This window comes from Talpa europaea (assembly GCF_964194135.1).
Source record: "Talpa europaea genome assembly, chromosome: 3".
In the NCBI taxonomy this organism is placed as follows: domain Eukaryota; kingdom Metazoa; phylum Chordata; class Mammalia; order Eulipotyphla; family Talpidae; genus Talpa; species Talpa europaea.
Genome location: NC_140069.1, coordinates 74,035,496 through 74,062,009, shown reverse-complemented (window position 1 = coordinate 74,062,009; position 26,514 = coordinate 74,035,496). Strand labels below are relative to the sequence as shown.

The 26,514-nt window shown below is 38.2% G+C and overlaps 1 protein-coding gene across 1 annotated transcript in view; it reads left to right on the top strand.

The window, feature by feature from the left end:
- Window positions 1–26,514, top strand: part of SUGCT (succinyl-CoA:glutarate-CoA transferase) — a gene marked incomplete at both ends in the record, with an annotated part of 823,481 nt that overhangs the window by 323,810 nt on the left and 473,157 nt on the right. The window contains one exon of the mRNA XM_084229769.1: window positions 20,671–20,742. Coding sequence (XP_084085895.1) covers window positions 20,671–20,742 — 72 coding nt within the window. The remainder of the gene's footprint in view (window positions 1–20,670; window positions 20,743–26,514) is intronic.

Sequence of the window (26,514 nt, the reverse complement as noted above, 5' to 3'; positions counted from 1 at the left end):
AGCTAAATGTGTTTCCTGGAGACAGCAAAAGTTTGGGTTTTGTTTCTTATTCCAGACTGCAACTCTGTGTCTTTTTATTGAAGAGTTTAGTCCATTTACATTTAGAATTAATATTGATATGTTAACATCTGTATTTGCCATTGTGTTTGTCTTTCCTTTGATTTTATTTATTTATTCTTTTAATAACTTTTTTTTTTTTTGGCCTTCTTTCATTGTTATTCGTCCCTCTGAGGTTCTGGCTTTAGGACTCCTTGTAGTATTTTTTGGAGTGGGGGTTTAGTTGCAATGAAATTCCGGAGTTTCTCTTTGTCTGGGAAGGTCCATATTCTTTCTTCAAAGAGGAAGGAGAGCTTTGCAGGATAGAGTATTCTTGGTTGGCATCTGTTTTCTTGGAGTCTGTTGACTATGTCCCTCTACTCTCTCCTTGCCCGTAGTGTTTCTTTGGAGAAGTCTGATGTCAACCTGATTGGCTTTCCTTTGAATGTTATCTGTTTCTTCCCTCTTGCCAGCTTCATTATTTTTTCCTTGTCCTGGATTCTTGGGAGCTTTACTATTATGTGTCTTGCTGTATTTTTCCTTTCGTCGTGGAAGTTTGGTGTTCTTCTTGCTTCTTGTATATCAATTTTCAGCTCCTTCACATTTGGGAAGTTCTCTTCAATTATCTCTTTGAATATTTTCTCTGTTCCTACTTCTCTCTCCTCTTCTTCTGGTATTCCTATAACTCTTATATTTCCTTTCCTCATGGAGTCAGATAGTTCCCGAAGTCTTTCTTCATTCTTTTTCCTTCGTACTTCTCTTTCCTTTTCTGTTTTGGTTCTTTTTATTTCTGTGTCTTCAAGAGTACTTATTCGTTCTTCCATTTCATTAATTCTGCTTTCATTGCTTTTCCCAGAATTCTTTAGTTCTTCCATTAATTCTTTGATCTCCTGCATTTCTTTTACTTCCCTCTTTAGGGACTCGATTTCATTCTTCTGATCGTTGATTATTTTTCCCTTATCATTGTTTTCCTTTATGACTTCTGTCAGTTTTTTAATCATGGCAATTTTAAATTCTCTTTCTGGAAGGCTCAGAAGTTCTTCCAAGTTACTGTCGTTGCAATCTGGGGGCTGGTTTTCTTTTTGTGGTGTGCTTTTTCTCTGGAGAGTTGCTAGGTTGTATGTGGTTCTTCTCCTCCCTACTGTCTGTTTTCTAATTTGCCGTATGCGTTGGGACACTGTGTTGTTGGGACTGGCCGGCATCTTGGGTGGGTTTCTCTGCTCCCCTCTGGTTCCTCCAGGAGTCATCTGTCAGTTTCAAGCAGTCTTTACTGGAGAAAGGTCCCTGTTCTAAAATGCCGATGTGGGGACACACTCCCCTGTGCGCCTGGTCTGCCCCGGCGGTGGGTTCCTGCTCCCCCTCTGGGCTTGGACTGCAGGCCAGAGGGGGTCTGGCGTGGGCGAACTTCCCCCGCTCACCTCTGGCTCCTGAGGAAGCCTTCTGCAGGTAGTCTTTACTGAAGAAATGTCCCTGTTCTATAATGGTGATGTGGGACACACTCCCTGCGCGTCCGGTCTCAGGCACACTCTTCTGCGCGCCTGGTCTGCCCCGGCTGTGGGTGCTTGCTCTCCCTGTGGGCTCAGACTACTTGTTCGGAAGGGGCCCGGTGTGGGCTAACTCCCCAGCTGGCCACTAGCTCCTTCAGGAGCCTGTGCTGGCTTCAAGTCGCTAGGTGGCGCCAGAGATCTCTCCTAGAGCCCTTGGGGAGCTGATTTTCCACCCAGTGGGACAGGGAGCAGAGTGGGGATGGTAGGGTACACCTCAACGGCTTTGGGGTGCTGTGTCTGCCTTGTGCCCCACCGTCGTGGGGTACCCATGCCCCTAATTTCGTGCCTCGGGTCTCAGTTCCAAAGCCCTCAGTTCCAGGATGAGGGCTGTAGCCCAGATCAGTGGCGCGGGAATGGCGCCTTTTGAATCCCGCTCCCCTGCCTGGGCGCCTGGTTCCTGCTCACTCAGGGAGGGCCTCCGCGGTCTCCCTGCAAGCCTAGGTCGCAGGCACGGGGACCTGGGCAGCTGCGATCCGATCCGGATCCGCGTTTGCTTTTCAACCGCGCCGCTTTTCCGCGCAATCCCGATCCGTGTCTGGTTTTCCAGCGCACCGCTTTCTGTGCAAGCTAACCGGGGGGCCTGGGCTGTGTGCTGGTGCTGGCCTCCTCCTGGGGGGCGGGGCTCTCTTTAATGGCGCCTGGAGCTCACCTCTGTGGGGATCCTGCAGGGTTCTCAACAGCTCCCGTTCACGGGGTGTGGTGGCTGCAATAGTTCCTTTCCACTCACAGCCCCGCTTGCTGCGTCCTTTGTTCTTGTTGGCCATTTTGGTTTGTTTTTTCCCTCCTCTCTGCTGGTTGGAGAGTGCCGACTTTGTGGGTGGGGGAGGGGAGCAGGTCTGCGCTTCCCTCCCTTCTGGTCCTCTTTTATGGCAACTTTCTTCTTTGGGCAGTTTGCTGGAGTCATCCGTTTATCTTCCGTGTCCCAGTTCTCACTGGGACCTGCCGCTTTTCCTCCCTATTAACTTTTTTTAATGGGAGATCTTACTCACAGCGTCTCCTCGCCGCCATGTTGCTCCGCCCACTTCTTCATTATATCTTAAATTTTCTTAGATTTATTCAATTTATTTATTTATTTTTTTAAATAAATTTTATTTTTATATTCCCCATACAATTGCAACCCCCTTGTTTTGACCCCGATCCCTCCCCTCCCCGGCCCCCATCCCCCATAGAGTGTCTCTGGTTCATAGTTTTTTTGTTGATTTTGATTTTCACTTTCTTATAGTTATTCATTTTCCTGGTCCCTTATTTAAGTTTTCTAGATTCCTGCTATGAGTGAGACCATCCGGTATTTTTCTTTCTCTTTCTGGCTTATTTCACTGAGCGTGATCCCTTCCAGCGCCATCCATGTTGCTGCAAATTGCATGTGTTTATCTTTTTTGAATGCTGAGTAATATTCCATGGTATATATGTACCACATCTTCTTGATCCAGTCATCTATTTTTGCGCATTTGGGCTGTTTCCAAAGCTTAGCTATTGTAAACAGTGCTGCTATAAACATAGGGGTGCAGGTGTTCTTTGGAATTGATGTTTCTGTGTCCTTTGGGTAAATACCTAGGAATGGAATTGCTGGATCATATGGAAGCTCTATGTTTAGTAGGTTGAGGAATCTCCACACAGCTCTCCATAGTGGTTGGACCAGTTTGCACTCCCACCAACAGTGCAGAAGAGTTCCTTTTTCTCCACATCCTCGCCAACATTTGTTGTTGCTAGTTTTTTTAATATGTGCCATTCTCACTGGTGTAAGATGGTATCTCATGGTAGTTTTGATTTGCATTTCCCTGATGACAAGTGATGTTGAACATTTTTTCATATGCCTGTTGGCCATTTGCATTTCCTCTTCAGAGAAGTTTCTTTTTAGCTCTTCTGCCCATTTTTTGACTGGATTATTTTCTTTGTTGTTGTTGAGTCTCATCATGTGCAGGTTTTTGTATAGATGTAAGTTTTTAACATTTTTGGATAAATAGAAAGGTATGTGATGACAAGAGTGCATTTAGTTTTATACATAATCACCAAATTGTCTTCCAAAATATCTGTACCTCTTGCATTCTCACCAGCAATGTATAAGAGTTGGTGTTGCTGCATATCTTTATGAGCATTTGGTATTGTCAGTGTTTTTGCTATTGACCTTTCTAACATGGTTAGTGGTATCTCATTGTTGCTTTAATATGCATTTCCCTAATGATTAGTGATGATGAACATACTTTTATATACCTGATAGTCATTTGTCTGTTTTCCTTGCCATGCTTTAGATGATTTCAAACTTCTTAAATTTACAAGTCTTATTTTATGACCAAATATGTGATCTATCCTGGAGAATGTTCCATGTGAATTGAGAGTGTCTATTCTGTTACTGTTGAATGGAGTGTCTGTGTTTGTTAAGTCATTTTGCCTTATTGATCTTCTAGTTGGTTGTTCTACCCATTACTGAAATTGCATTGTTAAAATCTATTATTATTGTGTGGATTTTCTATTTCTCCCTTCAGTTCTGTCAATATTCAATTGTTTGTGTGTTTTGATGTTCAGTGCACATATGTTTATAATTGTTGTATCTCCCTGGTGAATGATCCTTTCATCATTGTATAATATCTTTCTTTTTCTCTTGTGACTTTGATTTAAATCTATTTTGTCTGATACAAGTACAGTAACTCATGTTCTCTTTTGGTTACCATTTACATGAAATAACATTTTCCATCTTTCTATATTAGCATATGTGTGCATTTAATTCTAAATGGAGTCCATTGTAGACAGTATTTTATTATTCACTTTGTATTTGATTGGGTGCATTTAATTCATTTAAGTTTAATTACTGATTGGAAGGGACTCACTATTGCCATTTTGTTGTTTTCTGTATGTCTTCTAGATTTTCTTGTCTCTTCTCCTTTTCCTCCCTCTCTTCCCTTATGTTTGCTTGATTTTTTGACATGTATTGATTTGTTTTTCTTTTATTCTATCTTCTATTAGTATTTTCTCTGTGTTGTTACTATAGGACTTACATACAATGTCTTAGATAGTTAAAACAATCTATTTTAAGCTGATAAATACATAGCTTCAGTTGTGTACAAACTTTCTACTCTTTAATTTTACCCACCATACTTTATGTTCTTGATGTCACAAATTATGTGTTTCCATGTTATTTATACATTAGCATATTTTTATGGTTTTATAGTTTTTGTTATTTTATATACTTTTGTTTTTTAAATTAAATATTAGTGTTCAAAGTGTTTTATACACTACTATAATAATATTACAGTGTCCTTTATTTCTCTGTATATTTATCAGTAAGCTTTATTCTTTCATAATGTTTTCTTTTGTGTTCTTTTGTTTCAACTTGAAGAGCTCACTTTATCATTTCTTAAAAGGCAGGTCTTGGTGTGATGAGCTTCCTTAATTTTTGTTTATTTGGGAAATTCTTTATATCCCCTTGTCAGATATTGCATTCTTGGTGCCCCCCCCCAATCACTTTTAATATAGCATCCCATTCCCTTCTGGTCTGCAAGGTACTGCTAAGAAATATGTTCATAGTCTTATAGAGGCCCCTTTGTACATTCAGAGTCTTATAGAGGCCCCTTTGTATGATGCTTTTAAGTTTTCCTTTGTCTTAGATTTTGACATTTTAATTATAACGTGTCTGGGTGGAGACAGCTATGGGTTAATTCTAGTTAGACTTTTTTTTGAATCTGGATGCCCATTTCTTCCTACAGATTTGGTAAGTTTTTAGCCATTCTTTCTTCATGTTTCACCCTTGTATTCTCTCTCTATTTTCCTTCTGAGACTCCTAAGTATATACTAGTGCCCTTGATTTATTTTCATAAGTCACTTTTGTTTTCTTCATTCTTTTTCCTTTTGTTCCTCTTACTAGATAATTCAAAATGATCTGTTTTTGAGTTCATTGATTTATCTGAGCAAGTCTGTTTTTGAACCACTCTAGTGAATTTTACAGTTCAGTTATTATATACTTTACTCCCAATATTTCTGCTTGGTTCTTCTTTATATTGTGTCGTTGTTGATATTCTCATTCAATACCTTCATAGTTTCTCTGAGCTCATGGATCATTTTCATGGTGCTTGTTTAGAATTCTTTCTCAAGTAATTTCTTGTTTTGAAAATATTTATATTCATTTTTTTGGTAATTGCTTTGCCTTAATGCATATTGATCAGACTCATTGTTGCAAAATCACAAGGTGAGAGATAGATATAAGGATTCTGATAAAGGGAGAAGGGCACACTCTTGTGATGGTGTGGAAAACTTCTTTGTTTTTCCTTTCCTCCTACTATTGCAGAGCACAAGAAACCATGAATTTCAAATTCCACTTGGTTTCCTCACTCCTACCCTATTTATCAAGTTTCTTTTAAAGCAACAGAACTTTTAAAATTAGCCTTTGTTGTATTCTTTTGGATCCACGTATATCTCAAAAGCACTGCTTTGGAATTTATTCTTTGTTCTGAACACAAGTATTTACAAAAATTCATGTAGAAGTGGCCTACATTAAAATCGTAGCCAAGCCAAATGAAAAGTCCAGCATATGATGTCCAAGGGCAACAGTTATGGTAAGAAATGACAACTTATTCCTTTAGGGAAAAGGATCCCAGAGCCGGTCATTTTAAATGTCTTGCATGCATTAACTCACATCTGTTGACAATTTAATACTACAGTTGAGGAAGTAATGAAAGCTTCAGATAATTAAAACACAATACAACAAATTAATCTAAAACCAAGTCTTCCTCTTTAAATTAAAAAAGATAAGGTAGAATTATTCCTCACTTATTTCGCAAATGACAAAATGAAAAGCAGTTAGAGAGTACACCACCTGATAGACTTTATCCATTCTCTTATCAGGAGAATGAAAAAAGGATTTCCGTACAGAACAGATATATTAGAAAAATGTGTTGAAAGTCGCATGGTTCAGGGTAGTAAAGGGTGCTATGTAATAAGAATGGGCAAGAATTTCTCCAAAACAGATCTTTGCTCTATCCATATTTAATAGTTTGCAATCAGCTTAATTGTCACAACCAAGAGATCTGACAGATTTGATAACATCAGTGTCTCTGAATGCATAGTGCATTACAGAAATCATTGCACATTTGGGCTGTGTTTGAAAGTTCTGTGCAGTTCATCAGCATGTTTCCCATGGAAGAGATAGATCATCGTCAAAAATAGTATAGAAGAAACACTTCAAGATACTACAGAAGAGTGATGTCAGTGATGTAGGCTCATCTGTCATCATTTATATTAACGGCATCTCCCAGAGACTTGACAGGAAAAGACAAAGTTCTATTACTTTTCAGAAACAGCACTGTGGACAAGGACAAAATCTTCTCCCAAGGCATTTCAGGGTTGACAAGAAGCAAATATAATAGATTATCCTGAGTTCCTTGTTATTCAATGAAATATAATTAGGATTTTCTAGGAGGACATCCATTTCACATATTTTCTTATGAAATTAGGACAGGTTGAATGGACTGATTTCACCTCCTAGAGTACTGAGTATTAATTTGAGAAGATAGTACATACAAATGAACTGTTTCCAAATTACCTTTGATAATTAAAAAAAAATAAGGAAATACAGAAGCTAAATCCATCACAGAAAAATGGCAATCACAAAATGCAGATCACTTTTCCTTTCTGATAGTGATTAGTGTTGCTTGTTTTATTCATATGCAGGTTTTTATGGCTAAACTTTTTAATGAGGGTTCCTGGAACTAAAGCTACAGGGGCAATCACCAATAGTTTAAAGGCAGCTTCGAGAAGTAAGGTTTGAGAGGATGGAGTCTGTCTGCACACAGATAAAATTGTTTGGGATCAAATTGATAAAAGCAGAGAATACATGCACAATGGGAATATTCAAAATGTTTAAAATCTTGCAAGAGAAAGGTTCCAGACCCAGTCTGATGTCATAAAGAAAAGTTTCATAAACTGGATGAAAAACAAAACCAAGGTGTTTCTGTTCTCCCCCAGTTTCCTCTGTAGCAGGTTCACTTGATCAGGAGAATAGGAGATAGCACCTGTTTGTCAAAAATAATGGAAAGCAGGTAGCAGCACATTCCCTCTCCCCCCGCCCTCCCCCCGCTCCCGCATCAAATCAACACATCACAGCAAATGCCCAGCCATGGCCCAAAGTACTGACTCAGAGGTTCGTTCTGCCACCATCCCCTCAGCAGAGCCCAGTAAAGAGTAGTCATGTTTACAGAAAGTGCAGGGCAAAGGAGCAACCAGTGAAGGTCAGGAGGAGGCTAAGCAGGGGGGACAAGTTGCTGCCTCTGCTTTTGCCTTCTGACCTTGGATGCCCCACCAATGCAAAAAACCACCTTGATTTTGGTTGCAGTTAGTTTCTGAAGATGAATTTTGTTCCTTTGATTGGACCATGCTTCCCTGTTTCTTCATGTGCCTGTAACTTTGTGTTGGAATCCATGAATTTCAAACAGTCACCTTTCCCACGCTTAATGGTGTGGCTTCCTATAGGGAAAGATCTTTGTACCAATCATCTTGGCTATAGATGCTAGGGGCCTCTCAAATGTTTTGGTGGTTGCATCCTCTCAGGAGTTGAGGGGAAACGAAACAGGAATTTGCCAGTTTCTTTTTTCAGGAGTGCATAATCTCTTGCTCCCTCTGGTGTCTATCTGAAGTACTGTAAGTTTTCCAGAGGTACTGCAAACTTAACCTCCCTTTTGCTCTCCGGTGCCCCTAGACTTTCAGTGATTGTTGTAGCATGTCAGTACTTAGAGACAGAAACTAGACCCCTGAGCAGCTTCCTGTAGAGCAGAGCATTGGATACATGCTCCACCCTTCTCTTTCCCTGTGTGAGAGGCCAATTCCTCTATGGTGGATCCTCTGGGATAGTGGCATGATGTCCAGTTCTCTTTTGTTTTCAGTGCCCTCAGGCATCTAGAGCATGTTCGGTCCTCTAACAGCTCTGAAACAGAGAGACAGAAACCAATTCTTTGGTCAGACCCCTGAAAATCTGGAAAACAGTACCCATTCTCTTTCTCTCCTCTCTCCCCCTCCCAGAGAGAAGCAAGGAATTAGGGGTTTTCTCCCCTGAGTTCTGCAGTGAACCAGGGAGAAAGACTATGGTGAGTCAGTGTATGTTAATCCAGTTCTCACCTTTGTTCTTAGCAGTCCACAGTCTGAAACCTTTCTTTTGTTGTTGTTGTTAGTACTTAAAATCTGGCAAGACAGAAACCAGCCCTTCAAGGAGCCTCTCATAAAGTCTGCACAATGGACATATGTTTTGTTCTTCTCAGGGTGAAGCCGGAGCTGGGGCTTTTCTCTCAGGGAGAGGGAGGGATTATGGCAAGTGAGTGCAAAAAATTTTCTTAATGGCTTTTATGGGACTAGTTTCATGTTTACCTGGGTCACCTGGGATATAGGAGTCTCTTATCCTTTCCTTGGATTTCTCACAAAGGGAATTAAACTATGTATTGAATCTGTGTTCCCCAGGGACAAAAGGAGGGTCTGTGGTTTCTTATTTTGCCATCTTGCTGATGTAACCACACATCAGGTTCTTTCTCGAAGGAGATCTTACTGCTGCCTCCTCCTCTTCCTTTTTCTTTATCATTGTCATCATCATCATCATCATCATTCTTGCACATTAATGTTTCCTTAGTTAGATTCATTTATATGTAAATTATTTAATTTTCTCACCATTCCCATCCCTTCCAGGTTTAATTTCTTTCTTTCTAAAGTATATTCCTTAGAAGTTGCGTTGGAAAGGATCTGGTGATGTTAAATCCTCATACTCTATCAGTATGAAAACGCTTTTATTTCAATGCTATCCTCTAAGAGCACTTTAGTTAGATAGAACATTCTATGTCGATAGCTATTGTATCAGCATTATTACCTAACTTCAATAATTGCTTTTAAGGTTTATATTGCCTGTTTAAATGATAGTCTTTGGATCAAGCCAGTAACACAGAGAAAAAAACAGAAGCTTCCATTCTCATATCTGATAAATTAGACTTTCAGACAAAAAAGGTCATGAGGAACAAAGATGGACACTCTGTAGTGATCAAGGGAGCAATTTATCATTGAGCTATCATTGTTATTAATATTTATGCACCTGACACACAGGGGCATTTAATTATATAAAAGAACTATTAACAGACCAAAAGCAACACACTGATAGCAACAACAACAACAAAATAGTTGAAGATTTCAACACATACCTTCCAAAGTGATTGATCACCCAGACAGAAAGTTATGACCTTAAATGAAACATTGAATCGGATAAACTTAATAGACAGTATAGAGTCTTCTACCCCAAAAGAAAAGAATACACATTTTTCCCAAGTCATCAGAGAACATTTTTGAAGATAGATCATATGCTAGGGCAAAAATCATATCTCAAAAATATATATATAAAATTAGAAATTATATCTAGCATCTTCTCTGATCACAATGGTGTGAAGCTAGAAATTAAAGAAAGGCTATGATTAAGATTATTCAGGGGATTTCTTTCTTCTTTCACATTTTCTGTTGAGTGGATCCTTCTCATTTACACTTTCGCTAGTAGAATAGCCTATTATGCGCTCCAGCTTTATCAGGGTGTTCTCTGGTTGCAGTTTCCCAACTTCTCCCAGTCCTGGTTTACAGGTAATTAATTTGTTCAGGTTTTGATTACCAACTTTGAAGAATTTGTACAAGAGTTTGTAAATAGGCCAGTGTTACAAAGAGTTACTGTTAATCTCTGTTGACTCTAAGTTATGCTTGCAAATCTCTGAGAATGGGTGCGGTCATAGGAACAAAAGATATGAAAAAAGAGTGCTCTGTTGAAAAGCTCAGGAAATCCCACCAAGTAGAATGAATTGGTATTGGAAGGAAGGAAGAGAGCTAGTGTAATCTCTTCCCAGGGAAATACAGGAAAGGTTGGTTATTGGAAACAAGGAGATCAATAAAGGTGAGGACTTTGAGAAAACGATATTGTGATTTAGAGTAGCTCTTTTGGGGGGTCTTGGGGTAGAAGCAATAGTACAAGGAGGAAAGAAAGAAATAAGTGAATAGGAGGCAAATGGAAGCATAAGGGGATATTATCTGAGAAGCAAGAAAACTTATATATAGTTATATAATTAAAAACTGAATTTTAATTTAGCAACATGTGAAAAAAATTTTAATTCCTTGGCTTTGTAAAATCATTCTATGCTCAGAACACCTGACTAACAAGATTTCTGGTTTGTGAATAGAACAAATTTTGACCTTGGTAAGAAGAATGAGAAATAGTTAATTATGTCGACAGAGTCTCCATTGTTCCAATAACAAGACATACTTGGAACTCCTACTGAAATTATATTTCCATCTTCCCTTAAACTTGTCTTTACTCTTAAACATAGATGTGAAGAGGGAAGGTTATTGTGATACTTGATTTTTAGTATGTTTGCCGTATCAGTGGGTCCTCAACTTTGGGCCCCTGATACTTCCTCTACTCTGTGCTTCCAAGTTTTGCCACCCAGTCTTTTATAGAGTTTTTAATATTTCTTAAATTGGTGAGCGTACCGTGACCCGGCACTCAGACCTTGGCCTTGATTTAAAAAAAATGTTTTAAAAGTCGTATTATGCCAGCTATTGCCCTAGATGTTTGAGGTAACTATTGATTACATAAGGCTAGTGTGCTGTGTGGCAGACTCCAGAGCTCGCTCACTCTCCTTGCTTCATATGCCTTTTTTCCAAAGGAGTGTGCTTCTATTTTTGACTGTATTCTGGGATCTCTTTATCTAGTTGACTGCTTAGTACTGTCCCACCACCCTTTACCTTCTTTTTTTTCCTCTGAGCCTCATTCCCGTAACTGAGACCTTCAGCCTATATCAATATGTCTTAGGGGCCAACTTTCTACTATAGGACTTTCAAATATTTTGTTTGTTTGTTTGCATTGACTTTATTTTTTTTAAAGATTTATTTATTTATGCATACAAGAGCTGGGGTGCAGGCCAGAGGCACAAGGGGTGAGAGGATTCACCAGAGACAGAGTGGGGGACTGAACAGGCAGATTGACCAAAGTACACCACTGAGGGGAGCAGCTGGTGAGTCAGGAGAGGTCTGCTGCGCCACGTGGGTTTCTCGCTGGCTGGCCGGAAATCGAACTCGTGTTGCAGTGGCTGCATATAGCTTCATAGGTTTCATCTTAACCCTTGAGCCACCAGGGAGGCCTGAGGACTTTTAAATATTATTACTATTATTTTTTTGTAATCAAAACTCAGCCCATTTCTTTTCCATACTCTGATACTTTATCTTCTTTACTGTTTTTCCAAATCATGTTTATTCAATCCTTTCATACAGTGTTCTCAGCTGGGCCTATATTCCAATATCTTTTCAGGTCTAATTGGCAGGTCTAATGTCAGGGTAACCTGTTAATCTGGTCTTGCTGTGTATGCCACATGTTTTGTTATTGCTAAATCTTAAAGTATAATAGAAATAAGATATGTTTGGAAGACCTTACTGGCAATCTACTCTATAATTTACTTTAGAAAGTTCTTACTATAACCATAATTAATTTTCTTTTCTAGTTTGATTCCTTCCTTGAAGGTGAAATGTTGTGATGATAATTTGTATAAAATTCTGATCTATGAATGCCTAACTAGTTTAAGATAAATGAAGGCTTATTGTCAGTATGGTATTTTCATAGATCAACATAAAAATAACGTGCAACTGTGATTATAGTAACACATTCAAAGTGAAATGAAGAAAACTTAAAAATGCTTAACACAGCCAAGAAAGTTTTACCTTGAAGTGATTCTGAAAAATCAGTATGATCTCTTGAGCAGAATATTGTGGTTACTTTCCATTCAATAAGTTTTTTTGCCAGGTTATTCTGAATAATGTGGCTTAAGATTCCTTATAATACAATCAATGCAGCACCATTAAAACTAGGCTCCGGCCTGTACTTTTCGGGAAAAGTAACTCCATGTGTATTTTACATCAGGTCCAAGATACATGATGACAACCTTCTTGAATGATAGCAAACTTTCTTCACAAAGGACTTCTTTTATAGGAAAAATAATATCTGTGACAATTTGCAAAGAATATAAATAATTTAAGGCAGTTTCCATTACCTTTCTTGCCACTACCCCTTGTCCAGTATAAGAAACAGAGTGATTGAAAATCTTAGCCATGTTTTATTTGAAATGAGACTTAATTAATTTGAAGGACCTCAAGAATCTATTTGGCCATTCGAGCTTCCTAGGGAGTTGGCAAGACCTGCTCTGGATCTGGAGTGGCAGGAAATGGGTATAGCTATTTAAGGCTTAAATTGCTCTTTAAGGCTGTATTAGAATTCAAGGGAAGGGTTTGTATTCAGAAATGTATCCTTGAAGTGATATCAAAATGAACAATGTGGAGACAAAGCCAAATAGGTAGTAGGTAAAATTAGGGACTACTGGGTTCATTTACCACTTGTTGCATAGTTTCATCCCATAGATGACACTGTTCTTGGGTTGTAAGCAGTTTGTGCTTTAGTGCCATCTGGTTCAGCCAGCTTCAGCACCATAAGGTGAACTGAACTGTTAGTGGTAGGAAATAGTGCTCTATATTTGTCACGATGTACTAGCACAGACCCAAAGTCAGTAACTGCTTGACATTCCAGAAAACATTTTCATGGCAGTGAGTTAAACTTCATGGAATGTCTTTTTTTCCCAGTAAATGATGAAGTTGTTTAGCAACGATTACCTTTTTTGGAAGAAAATCTTATTAAAAATTAAGTAGCTATAGGAAGACTTGAAGTTCATGTTCTTTGTTTTGACATAGCACATTACCAATTGTCTGCACTTTATTTAGACCAGGGAAAATACTGGATGTATCGATATGGTAGCTTAAGAGAATGACGCAGGAAATTATAATTTTCCTTTTTTCCATTTGATAATATGATATATTGAGTTGATGCAGAACTTGTAGAGGTCATTCTGTAGTTTTATCCTTAGTCAACTTAATAATCAGGATATCATCAGTCCAGATTACAATTTCTGACTGCTCAGAAAGTAGGATATTTGGGTAGCAATAGATACTTCCAAGAGCAATGGGAATTCCAGATAGATCCTCTCATTATTTTGTTTTTAGGTTGACTCCTGCATTTGACATCTCTTCCCCTCAGTTTGTTAGATGTGTTCATGTTCACATTTTACATCTGAAACTGCTCTAAGTAGAGGAACGGGTTCCCATGTCCTTTTACCTTTTCATGTCTCCTGATTTGCTTATTAGTTGTACAGTTTCTTTGGGGCATCTAATTCCTTGACCCATTAATATGTTCTCAGTCTGAAAAACACCTCCCTTTCTAGGATATGAGTTTTATCATGACTAGAATTTGAAGGAAAAAAAGCAATTTCTGTGTATTCTGACTACCAGTGAAATTTGTCACCCTTGAATAAGTAGAGTACACAATAAGAAGCATTTCTTTCCCCAGGAATAATAAAACCTGGTCTCCTATCAGAAAAGACTTGGGTTGGGCCTTGTCCATTTAAAACTATAGACCCTTGCCAGTGCTACCCTCTTATCCTTCATTTCATGCAGAAGCAATTATTTTAATCCTCCTGAAACTTGTATTCTTGACAAGAGAAAAGCACCCACCGTAAGGATTGGAGGACCAATTTCATGTTTTTCATTTGTGTTTTCTCTGTGAGAGTAAGCCTGCAATCTTATGTTGCCACTTTACTTGCCTAGTTTGGATATTAAGGCAACCAAGGGAATGAGAAAGAGAGAGAAGTGTTTTGTAGATAAGTGCCTAGGGATCAGGATCAAAGAACTTAGAATGCTCTCGGGTGTTCTTTTAATAAAGGACTCAGTATACTAGTAACTATTTAATAATAATATTTATTGAGCTTCTACTTTTAATTTGCAACTCTTCTGAGTACCTCACACTGACTCTCACGTCACCCAGCATCTGCTTTGCTTCAACAGTCACTGAATGAAGCATTTTACATTTTGGCTGTCCTTAGTCTTCTTTTCTTCTACCTTGTATGTTCAACTAATCCCATGTATGTTCCACTTCGTCAGGCTTTGTTGTCAACATTCTATTTAGGATTATTTAGCTATTCTCCAAGAAGATTGATTCTTACTCTGCAGCAAAACTCTTTGGTGTCTGTGCTCTTACCAGAAATGCCTTTAAAATCCATTCATGCTGATGTAGATTTTTTTATAACATACCTCAAAACTTTTCCAATTTCTGTTATCCAGTTCTAAACATCCTTCTATATTTTCAGGCATTTATTACAGCAGCACCAATAGTACTCCACTTCTCAGCACCAAGTTATGAGTCCATTTGGGCTGCTATGAAAGAATGCCCTATATTGGGTGTCAAACAGTATTTATTTCTCATCTTCCTTGAAGTTCAGGGTCAAGGTCCTGGCAAGTCTGGTGTCTGGTGAGGAACACCTTTCTGTTTCATAGACAACTGTGTTCTGAATCTTATTCCCATTACATTGGGGTTAGGATTTCAAAGTATGAATTTGGGGGAACACATTTTCAGCCTATAGCATAAGGTGGTATTTTTAAAATTTATTTATTTATTTATTTATTTATTTATTTAAGAAATGGGGTACATACAGGCCAGGAGGGTGAGAGGATTCACCAGAGACAGAGCGGGGAACAGAACAGGCAGACTGACGAAATACACTGCTGAGGGGAGCAGCGGGCGCGGCAGGAGAGGTCTGCTGTGCCATGTGGGATTCTTGCTGGTGGCCGGAATCGAATCCACGCTGAGAGGCTGCGGACAACTTCACGGTGCGGCGCTCAACCGCTTGTGCCACCAGGGGAGGCCCTAAATTTTTTATTTAAACTATGCTTATTAATTAAATATTAGCAATAATTATAGGGAACAAACACATCTTTAAAGAACTTGTAATCTTACCTTCTTTATACCTCTCTTTGGTGCTCTTTAAATTCATTGTGTTCTAGTGACTCAGCTTCTTGTTCAGTCTTTCCTTTCCTATGATCATTATCTAGTTATCGCTGCTAAAAATAAAAAAAAAGTCATCAAAGGTATATTTCTTGGTATGATTTTATGGAAAAAACAGGCATTTGTTTAACATTTTTAAAAAATGAACATACCCCCCTATCCCATGTATAATTAAATTTTGTGAACGACACTGATCCAAAATTTGAAGATCTTTCTTTACATTATGCTTGGCAGTACATTGCTAGTTCATATTATTTATCTATTCCCAACTCACCATTGCCCTGAAAAATAACAATAAATTGTGTTCAAGGTTAAAATAGATCATGTGATACAGTAGTACTCTCACCAGTGAAACACCCATGGTCCTTTAACAAAGTCCATGTGTTCTCCCTGTGCCCCTCACCTTCATCCCTCACTACCCTGCCAAAAGCCATGGGTCTAGTAGATATCAAGCCACATAGTAAATTTTCAAAGATTGGTTTTAAATTTTTTCTTTTTCTGACCTTCAGTTTTGTTTTTCTATATCACAAATATAAGTGATACCATGTGGTATTATTTATCTTCCTCTTTCTGATGTATTCAGTTAGCCTAATCCCTTCCAGTACCACCCATGTTGCTGCAAAATGGCATGAGTTTATCTTTTTTGATTGCTGAGTAGTATTCCATTGTATATATATGCCATCTTTTTGATGTGATATCTTCTTATTGACATTTATTACCAAATCAAACAAAAATATAAATAAAATAAAATGCTGTTACAATGTTTTTGAGATACAGTTTTAGTTTCAACTCTATTATAAGTGTGCGATCATTTGATTAATTCATTAAGGACAATTTATTAACTGTCTAATAGTCTTCAGATATTATATCTAAACTAGTAGGGAGAATAAGAAGGAAAACTATAATTGACCTGCTTCAGTCTACCAGGAATGTACAAAAGAACTGTCTGTGATGATGGAAATCCTCGCTATTTGCATTACCTCACATTGCAGATAATAGTTGCAATTGGCTATGAATGCTTTGGGACTGAACTGTTAATTTTTTAAATAATAGCTTTATGGAGAAGTAATTCACACCCCATACATTTTGCCCATTTAAAGTGTATAATTCAATGGTTTCTAGTATATTCAGAGCTGTGCAGACATTACCACAATTTTATTTTTTTAATTTTTTAAAGATATATTTATTTATGCATACAAGAACTGGGGTACAGACCAGACGTGTGGGGAGGTGAGAGGATTCACCAGAGACAGAATGGGGAACAGAACAGGCAGACTGACGGAAATACACTGCTGAGAGGAGCAGTGGGCGAGACAGGAGAGGTCTGCTGAGCCATGTGGGTAGCAACCTGGTTGTCCAGGGTTCAAACTCATGCTGCAGAGGCTGTGGATAGCTTCATAATGCTGTGCTTAGCCCCTTGCAACTCCAGGGAGGCCCATCACAATCAATTTTAGAACATTTCATACCCTGACAAGAAATATGGTAATTGTTAGCAGTCACTCTCTAGATTTCTTAGCCCTAGTGCAGCAGTCCAAAGGTGGGGGAGAGTCACTGTGGGTTCTCACCTGTGTGCTCACGATTGCAAGATATCACTCAGTCTTAGTGTGCAATAAAATTGGTGTTTATTGATAAAGGGGAGATTGGGAAGAAGGAAAGAGATTCTAAGTCCACAAGTGGTTGGCTCTCTCAACCTAGATAGTGCCCACAGGGTCCAGTAGTCCAAAACAAAGTCTGCTTGTGCAAGATGACGCTGTCCTTTTGATGAGAGCCTGGAGCTGGTGGCACACTGGTAAGCAGTGGATGAAGATCAAACTTACCGTGGCAGCTGTGAAAACTGCACAGCAGTCCACAGCAGCTATCTCAAGGCCAGGCTGGACAGCAGTGAAAGCAAACACACCAGGAGAAAGCGATGGACAACTCTCAGAGGTGACCTGACACTGTTCAGCAGTGTTGGTCAGCACTGGTCACCAGAAGGCAGGGCCAGAGAAACGATTTTTATAGCTCTATGTGACTTGTTGGAATACAGCCAACAGCAAAGAGCTCTTTTACAAACACCAGGCCCTAGCTGATGGTGCTCTTTTCAGGCTATATCAGAGACAGGGCTGGAGGCAGGCAGTGTGGCCAGACAAAGTCTGTATATGCCTGAAAGTCCATGGAGGTCTGAAAGTCTACAAATGACTACAAAGGTTTGGAAGTCCTGATATTCTGCTGACTTTCACTGAGGTTGTCTGCTGAATGCTTCTCTTATGAAGTCATCTGAATCTTCTGAAGCTGTCTGCTGAATGAATTGAAGCTGGCTGCTGCCCTGCTTATATCATTTTCAGGGTCCCTGATCTTACAAACCTAATTGGATGTTTTCAATCCTAGCTGTTTTATTAGTGCTGTTTAAGCACCAATCAGCTTACTAATTTTTGATTCTTTAGAGGACTTAAAAGCTTGAGTGGGACTGGAGATCTGGAACCTGATGGGTCCATTGAACTTAAACTTGATTGATTAATTTTCAGTGCTGGAGCCCTATTCAAAAGGGAAACCTACCCGAACCTGACCTGCACTGAGGCCAGAGCAGACTCCTCTGCTACTGTGGGCTCAAGGGGCTCAGGGTAGACTTAGCAGGCGCAAACTTCAGTGTGGCATAGGCACGCCACACCTAGTACCTTTTAGCAGGACTAGGTGTAGTGACGCAGGGCACACTGCTCCTGCAAGCCTGCCATGTTTGTCCTATGTGCCGCCGACTTCTCTCCCAGGCCTCCTAAAGCCACAGTACGAAACATGCTTTCAGTGGACCCAACATTCCTTTCAGTGGACTCAAACCAGGAGTTGAGGGCTTTAGGAACCTTTCCTGCTAGAGCCCCAGGGCTGGCCTGCTCTGCGCTAGGCAACCACCACTGTCACCACCACTGTATCAGGAGCAGCCTGGTGGCTGCTCAAAGGCTGCATGCCCTGAGGCCAGCTGCCAAACCAGCTCCCTGAGCCCCACTGGGGCTGCTTGCACTGGGATGGCAGGGTGGGGAAACCACTGCTGCCCTCTGCCACCACTTTTGGAACCCAACAGTGGTCCTTACGCTAGAGGCCAACTTCAATCATGAATACTGAGGTGAGGCCCCACAATCTACCTTGTCCTTAGGCTTGGCATGTTGTGGGCCTCTCACCCATGCCTTTTGTTGGCTTGGGTACATAGGCAAAAGCCAGTGATTCCTCATGGTTTCTAGGTACTGTGGGGTCCCTGTTTTGCTAATAGCCACAAATCTTTTATCTATTTCCATTGATTTTGTCTATTTGGGATGTTTCATGTAAATGTAATCACAATATATGATCTTTTGTGATTGACTACTTTTAGTTTATGTAAATTTAATAATCACCTGTGGCTAGGGCTACCATAATAAGGAAATTAAATAAAAGGTGAAACACAGATGCTTAAGGACTGCTGAAGGTTGAAGAGAAGAGAAGATAATCTTGCAAAAAAGGAATGTGGAAAACAGGTCAAAGAGATGGAACATGAGTCCCAACAGAGCCCAGACATGATAGGTTCTTGAAGGAAGGGCTGGATAATAGCACCAAATAATACAGAAAGTTTAAAGAAATAATAGTTTCAGTGTAATGATAGAGTAAGAATCCTGGTGACAAAATCTTGGCACTGGATTGTTGTAGTTGGTGAAGAAATGGTGGCGCAGCGGTTGAGCGCTGGGTTGCAAAGCTGCCTGCGGCCTCTGCGGCACCAGTTCGATCCCTGGCTGCTCCCCGGCCACCGGAGGAGGGTCCCACCTGGCGCGCAGACCTCTCCTGCCGCCCGCTGCTCCCCTTAGCAGTGTACCTTGGTCCTTCTGCCTGCTCTGCTCCCCGCTCTGGCTCTGGTGAATTCTCTCACCCTCCCGCGCTTCTGACTGTACCCAGTGCATGTATAAAATGAAAACAAACAAACAAATAAATAAATAAATAAAACATGCCTCTATTTAAAAAAAAAAAAAAGTATGGCTAAGCATGTATAAAACGAAAACAAACAAGCAAATAAATAAATAAATAAAACATGCCTCTATTTAAAAAAAAAAAAGTATGGCTAAGCATTAAAAAAAAAAAAAGAAAAAAAAGAAATGTAGGCAGGTCCTGCTTCTTTTTATCATTTAGAGTTGGAGGGAAGGGGAAAAGTTTCAAGATAGTTTGAGAAAGTTGTCAGAATTTATGGAAATTTGTTTTTTTTGTATTAATTTTGGTGTAGGCATGAGCGTACATGTAGGTAATAGAGAAAGATCCAGTGGAAATGATGATTAAAGATGATTGAGTAGGGTTCCTGAAGTCATTAACATAGCAATAAGCCCTGCTAAGGAAGATAGATGTCATTTTTCTCAGATGCAGGAGAAAGTGAAGAAAATGTACTTGAAGGTACAAAAGCAATATTTTTAATAAAAAGGAAGGAAGTTAAGGTAACTCATTTACTTAACAAAGCCTTCTGATTGTAATATTTGGTTTTTCCAGTCTTCACTATGATCAACCATGGAGAAGGGAATGTTGAAAAGTTCTTTACGGGAGCTAGTTAAAGGATCTTGGACTGTCAAATACTTATAGGTTTGTTCCTGTTGAAATGAATTTGTCTCCTAAAAGGGATACTTTCAAGCACAAAAAGCCACATGTGATCAAGAAAGCCTGATGTGTCAATTCTCATTTAACTAAAAAGGAAAAAATGGCCCCAAAATTAACTTGTGAGAGCTTCAAAGAAGAAGGTTAGCATCATCACCTGATTCATGATCTCTCCCACCCTCCTATCGTGTTATCCTCCTTCCTGCCCTCCCTCTCTATGCAAATACAAGAGAAAAATAATCTAGTTAATATTGATTTAATTATCGTGTGAATATTAGACCAAGCTTTCTATACAATAAGTTTTTTTTTTTTTTTTAAGAGAATAAGTCCTTCTTTTGGTAACCTTTTATTCTTTTTTTTTTCCTTTTGATTGGTATTTTTTATTTTTTATTTTTAATTAATATTCTATTTTATATAATTCTTACATAATTTTCGTTTTTGCACAATGTATGCATTTTCATTTTGGGCAGGCAGAGGAAGGACTAGGGTCAAAATAAGGAGGGGGTGCAATTGTATGGGGAATATAACCAAAATATATAGTAAGTTTTAGTCAACCTTTGTGGTGTTCTAAACATATAAGCTTATTTATTTATGCATGTACATGTTTATATATCTATTCATTGGTTTATTTCTTTATTTTAGGCTTTTAAAACCAAGGATGGCTATCTTGTAGTTGGAGCAGGAAATAACCAACAGTTTGCTACCGTATGCAAGGTAATCTGTAATTATTGCAGTAGTTGTGATATATGCAACAGTGCATTTTGTGAAAAGCCAGGAAAAGTCAGTTTTGCCTAGAATAATGTTAAGTCTAAACCAATTCAAGATTTCCAGCATTAGCCCAAGACAGGGAATTAATTACCACTCTATTATTTTTTAACTCTATTATTATAGAGTGGTAATTAATATATATATATAAAATTATATATATGGGCTACGTTTTGAAATTAATATATATATATATAATTATATATACATGGGCTATATTTTGAAATAAGTATGCTAAAACTTGATTTGTCTATCAGTCCAAACAAAAGAAAAGCAAAAACAAAAAAAATTAATAATTTTAAAGGGATTTTTAACACTAGAATATTTTGTTTTTCTTTCTTCTTTCTCTCTCCTTGCTTTCTTTCTCCCCACCCTCCCTTCCTTTCTCCCTCTCTATCTCACTGTTATTTGTTCTTCTCTTTCTTTCCCTCCTTTTCCCTTCTGCCCTTCTTTATTAACAATATATTTAAATAGGCTCAGATATAGTTAAATTATTATCAAATTTATTTACAACTAGAAACTTAGATTTTTTTAAACTTTGTTTAAGGATTTTCTGTAAAATTCATGGTTAGGGCTATGTCAATTAAATTAAATCAAGTAAATGTTACTCCTGAAAACATCTTTAAAAAGGTCTAGGAGTCATTTAAAACTTTACATTGATGATTCTCTAAGTTTTTACAATTGCTTAGACATTTTTTTAATTTAATGTTTTTAATATTTATCTAGACTTTTGGTCTTTTGTTTTAATTTAAGGACTCCAATTTCAATTCAGTTTTCTTAATTCTAATCCCAAGAATATATTTTTCAAAAGATGAATTAAGATTTTAAAAAAAAGAATTATTTTTTTCTGATTGGGAGAGTTTATTTGTTTACTTATTTATTTATTTTTGTACTAACCATTCTACCATGAACTTTCAGTTTTATTAAAGATGCCTGTGAATTCCTTAGAGGAACCTTATTTATTGCATTTAACTTATTATGTACAAAAATTATTTATTACTGTGCCTCTTTTGTATGAGAGGTTAACGAGCAGAACTAAAACCACAGCAAAGGGGTGGGAAGTACCACGAAGAAGGTGACAAATGGAGATAGTTCCGATTGCAAGAAGGGCTGGAACATCTGAGGTGGGAAAGAGGGGAACTTTTATAATGGTGACTCTGAGTAAGTGTAGAGAAAATTGAATCAAACATTTGATCTGGGATCAAAGAATCTTTATTATGAACGGTCAATGTTAAAAATATGAAACATACGGAAGCTGTTGTCTGTGAAGTCATTTGCGTACTCTAGCTGCAGAGATGTAAAAGCCAGTTCATTGCTATAAACGAATACAGATTTTCTTCCTGGGCCATATGTTTTAGAGTTTTCTCTCTCCAGAAAGTGTGTGTGTGTTGGGGGTGGGGTGGGGCTGAAATTACTGGTTGAGATATTCTTCACTGTTGAAAATGACTGTATTGAACTTTTTTATTTTTGATCATTACTGCTGATAAGTTTGAAACTGTTAAACTTCCTCATAAATGTCTACAAGAACATTTTTTGAAAAGTATTTTTTATATCAAAGCATAATATTTGCCATGTTTTAGTACTAAAATATGACATATCTATGGAGTGTCATTACACATTTTTTAAAAGGGAGACAATAAGAAGCCTTCTAGAATGGCATGCTTGCCATTGTTTTTTCCATATGTGAGATAGGAATGACAGTCCCTGTTATGAGTCATTAAGGAAGTGTCTGAAAAACTCTTTGAGATCCTTAGAGAAAAATTTTGTGTATATGGGATTGTAGTGTTATTACATCATTTAATAGGCATCCCAAAGAATGTTACAATGATTGAATTTTTTCAGTCTTCATTACATGATAATTGTTCTAAAACTTTTTCACTTAAGAAAAATCTTACTTCCTTATTTTAAGTTAAGGTTCTCATCCCATCCCATATATAGTGAGTGTGTTCTACATATTTTTAGTCAGATTTATCTATTTCTGAGGAACGTTTCATTCAAACTGACATTGTGGAAGATGAGATCCCTAGTTTTTTTTTTAAAGATTGATTTATTTATGCATACAAGAACTGGGGTACAGGCCAGAGGTGTGTGAGGTGAGAGGATTTACCAGAAACAGAGTGGGGAACAGAACAGGTGGATTGACTGAAATACACTGCTGAGGGGAGCAGCTGATGAGTCAGGAGAGGTCTGCTGCACCATGTGGGTAGCTCCCTGGCCAGGGATCAAACTTGTGCTGCAGTGACTGCATATAGCTTCATAGGTTGTGTCTTAACCCCTTGTGCCACGAGGGAGGCCCTTCCTAGTTTTTGATAGTGAGCCCATCAAAAATGTCCTTTTTCTAAGTAAGATAAATCATGAAAGATCGGGCAGCTGTATACCCTGAGTAGAAATGTAGCACTATTGTATATGATGAATGAATGGAATTCACTTCTGCCTAATCTCTTTTGAAAATAGAATTTGATATACTGTTTGACTAACACTTCTTGGTGAGGGACCCTACTAGGGAGCTCTTATTGTGAGGGGTTAGAACGGGAATAAGAAAATTGTGTTCAAGGCTTTGGGTTCAAAAAATCTTCCTGCATATAAAGTAAACCTTGACATCTAACAAATTCCATTTTATGTCCCTTAACATGATACAGAAAAGTAGGAAAAATGAGCATATGTAAGATATTTTAAGTTGATTGGTGCCAACACTGATAGATATTCCTATTTTAAGTACATTGATATCTTTTTTTAAAATCATTTAGACCGAAATTTTTTTTTTCTTTGGAGGCAATGTGTATTGATTCTCCACTTTAGTATGTGTAAGAAATTTCCTTGAGCTCCTTCCCAAATTTGTTGAATTGGAATGTCTGAGGTAGGACATAGGAAACTTTAATTTGAATAAGCACTGTAGCTGATTTTGTAGAAGGTGGTCTGAGGACTTTATAGTATAATTCTTAAGCATACAGTGAGTTTTGTAACCAGCTAGACCTCTGGCAAGGTACTTAATCTTCTCTAAATATCTATGTCTGCATGATAAAGTGAAGATTATAATACATAACTTACTACATAAATTTGGGGATTGTAAGCACTAAATTAGATAAAAAAAACAGTATAGTGCTGGATCACAATGTGCACTCTATAAAATGTAAGTGTTGAGATTCAGGTTCTGGGTAAGATGAAGTAAACACACATCTACCTATGTCATTCACTGAGCACAGTGATAAAACCTGGACAAAAATTCTTGGATCATCTGTAGAGGGCTCTGTAAAGCAAATAGTAGCAGGAGAACTGAGGAAAGAACACCAGAGTTCAAATACCCATTTCGTATCTCCAAATGGGTAATAAGGTTACCAGTTTTGTCCTACAAATATTCTTTCATGAAGTTAATGGATCCTGAAATCTGGAAGTGGGCACCATGGAGCAGAGCTGAGCTGCAGGAGATGGATATCCTTTTTCCTGACAGGAGGAACATGAAAGTGAGCTCTAATGTCAGAGACAGTGTGGAAAACCTCCTTTAACTACTTTTCATTTTCTCATGTCCCAGTTCCCAAGCAATCCTGTGGTGACAGCAACAGATGAGCAGGAAACAAAACTCTGAGGAAGGGAATTTTATTCTTTATTGTTTAGCTGTGATCACAAGAGAGGGGTGAAACCTTTTTGCTTTTTTCTAATCTCTTACTGCTTGGACTCTGCCCTCAAAGTGTACAGGGGAGTAGACTAACTAAAGGGAAGCCCCAGGCAACTGGAAAGAAAGTGAAGAGAAGGAAGAGCTTTGGAAAGGGATCCTTGAAGTTGTTGGTGAACTCCTGTACTCATCCCCTGAGCTACACATACACTGATAGGGCTCTAATAAGCACACCAAAGAAGTTGAAAACAAAGGTAGCAATAGACATCTGCCCAGGTTTCAGCATGACCATTAAGTGGGGCATAGGTGGGATAGATTCAAATTGTACTGTAAAGGCTTTGAAAACTGAACCAATGTGAGAACCAACACAACAGAATATGGATTGGGATTTGAAATGTGGACCCAGCAGATGAACTACGTTAAACAAGACCCAGAGGCTCATAACATAATATCCAAAGTGCCTAAGTTACAAACTGAAATTAGTCAGCCTATGAAGAATCACAACTTGTGTGAGAATAGGAAATCAATAAATGACAATGCCAGGATGACATAGGTATTGGAATTAACTCACAAAGACTTTAAAACAGTTATTACAAAAATGCTCCGACGAGCATCATAAGCACAGTTGGAACAAATGGGACAGTAGAAATGTCCAGTAAAGAAACTGAAGAACCAAATGGAAATTTTAGAACTGAATACAACAAATAATAAAACAAATACAAGCACAAAGGTGACAACAGAGGAAATAGTCAATGAACTTTAAGATATATAAATAGAAATTATTTCATTCTTAATAACAGAGAGGAAAAAAAGGATAGCCGCCCTCCCCTCCCCCTCACATAAAACACTTTCAGGTTCATGAAGGACAATACTCCCAAATCTAACATTTATGTCACTGTAGTCCCAGAAGGAGAAAAGAAAGGGCACATGTTGCAAAAAGTCTTCGAAGTAATAATGACTGAAACTTTGTTAAAAATTAAAGATCTACATATTTAGTAATTTCAGCAAACCCTAAATAGAATAAACCCAAATAAGATCATGTCCCAAAACACTAAAATATTACTAGTGAATACTAAAGAAAGAAATTTTGCAAGTATCCAGAGAAAAGTGATGTATTATCTAAGTGGGAACAACAGCTCAACTGACTGCAGATTTCTTGTCAGAAACTACAGAACCCTGAGTGAAGTGGAACAACATGTTGAAAGGACTGAAAGAACTGTTCACCTGAATTCTGTATCCAGTAGATATATCTGTAAGAAAGGAAGGTTAGGTAAAGACTTCCTCCCTCCCTCCTTCCTTCCCTTTTCCCCATCTTTCATTTGTTGAACAAACACATGCGTTATTTGTTGTTGTTGTTGTTGTTATTTGAGGGAATAGTTTCTTGTACCTAGTCCTAATACTTCACATTTATTTTGTGTTTAATTTGTCAAACACTTTCACTTGCATTGTTTCATTTTATCTCAGGTAGCTTCTTTTTCAAGCACTTAAAGAATGGTTATGGTAACAGTAGCTGAAACTGTCTCTTTAGAAACATTTTGAATGCTAGCACAGCTAAAGATGGAATGATGAAACTTTGACCCATTGTTTCTCACCAACTATCAAAGAGAAAAGAAAGCCAATCAAATTCAGAGAAAGACAGATGAGGGCAACCTAGTTACCCTTTAGTGCAATCACTGAGACTTTTTTATGCGGTTTATAGTGTAATTTGGGTAAAGCTAGATTTATAAATTTAATCTGTGATTTAGCGAAGGCACATGCCTTTTCTCGAAATGACTTATTCCCTCTTAGGGAGGTTTTGATTCCTGAACAAGCTGTGAGGCCAATTCTGGGATCAGGTGTGGTGACAGGGAGGTTTTTAGAAAGAGAACTATATGTGGTGTTGCTTTTTAAAATCTGGGAGAGTAATGCTGTCTTTATTATTCCTAAAGGAAATGAATAAGTGAAACATATGAAAGAGAAATTATACTACTGAGATGGTCTCTTTACTCCAGGGAATCTTCTTCACTTTTCTCTTCTTTGTAAGATGATTAATGGGTTGATTTTATTTAAACTGTGGGAAACAAATGAAACCATTAAATGTTTATATTTAAAGCAAATACATTAATAGAGGT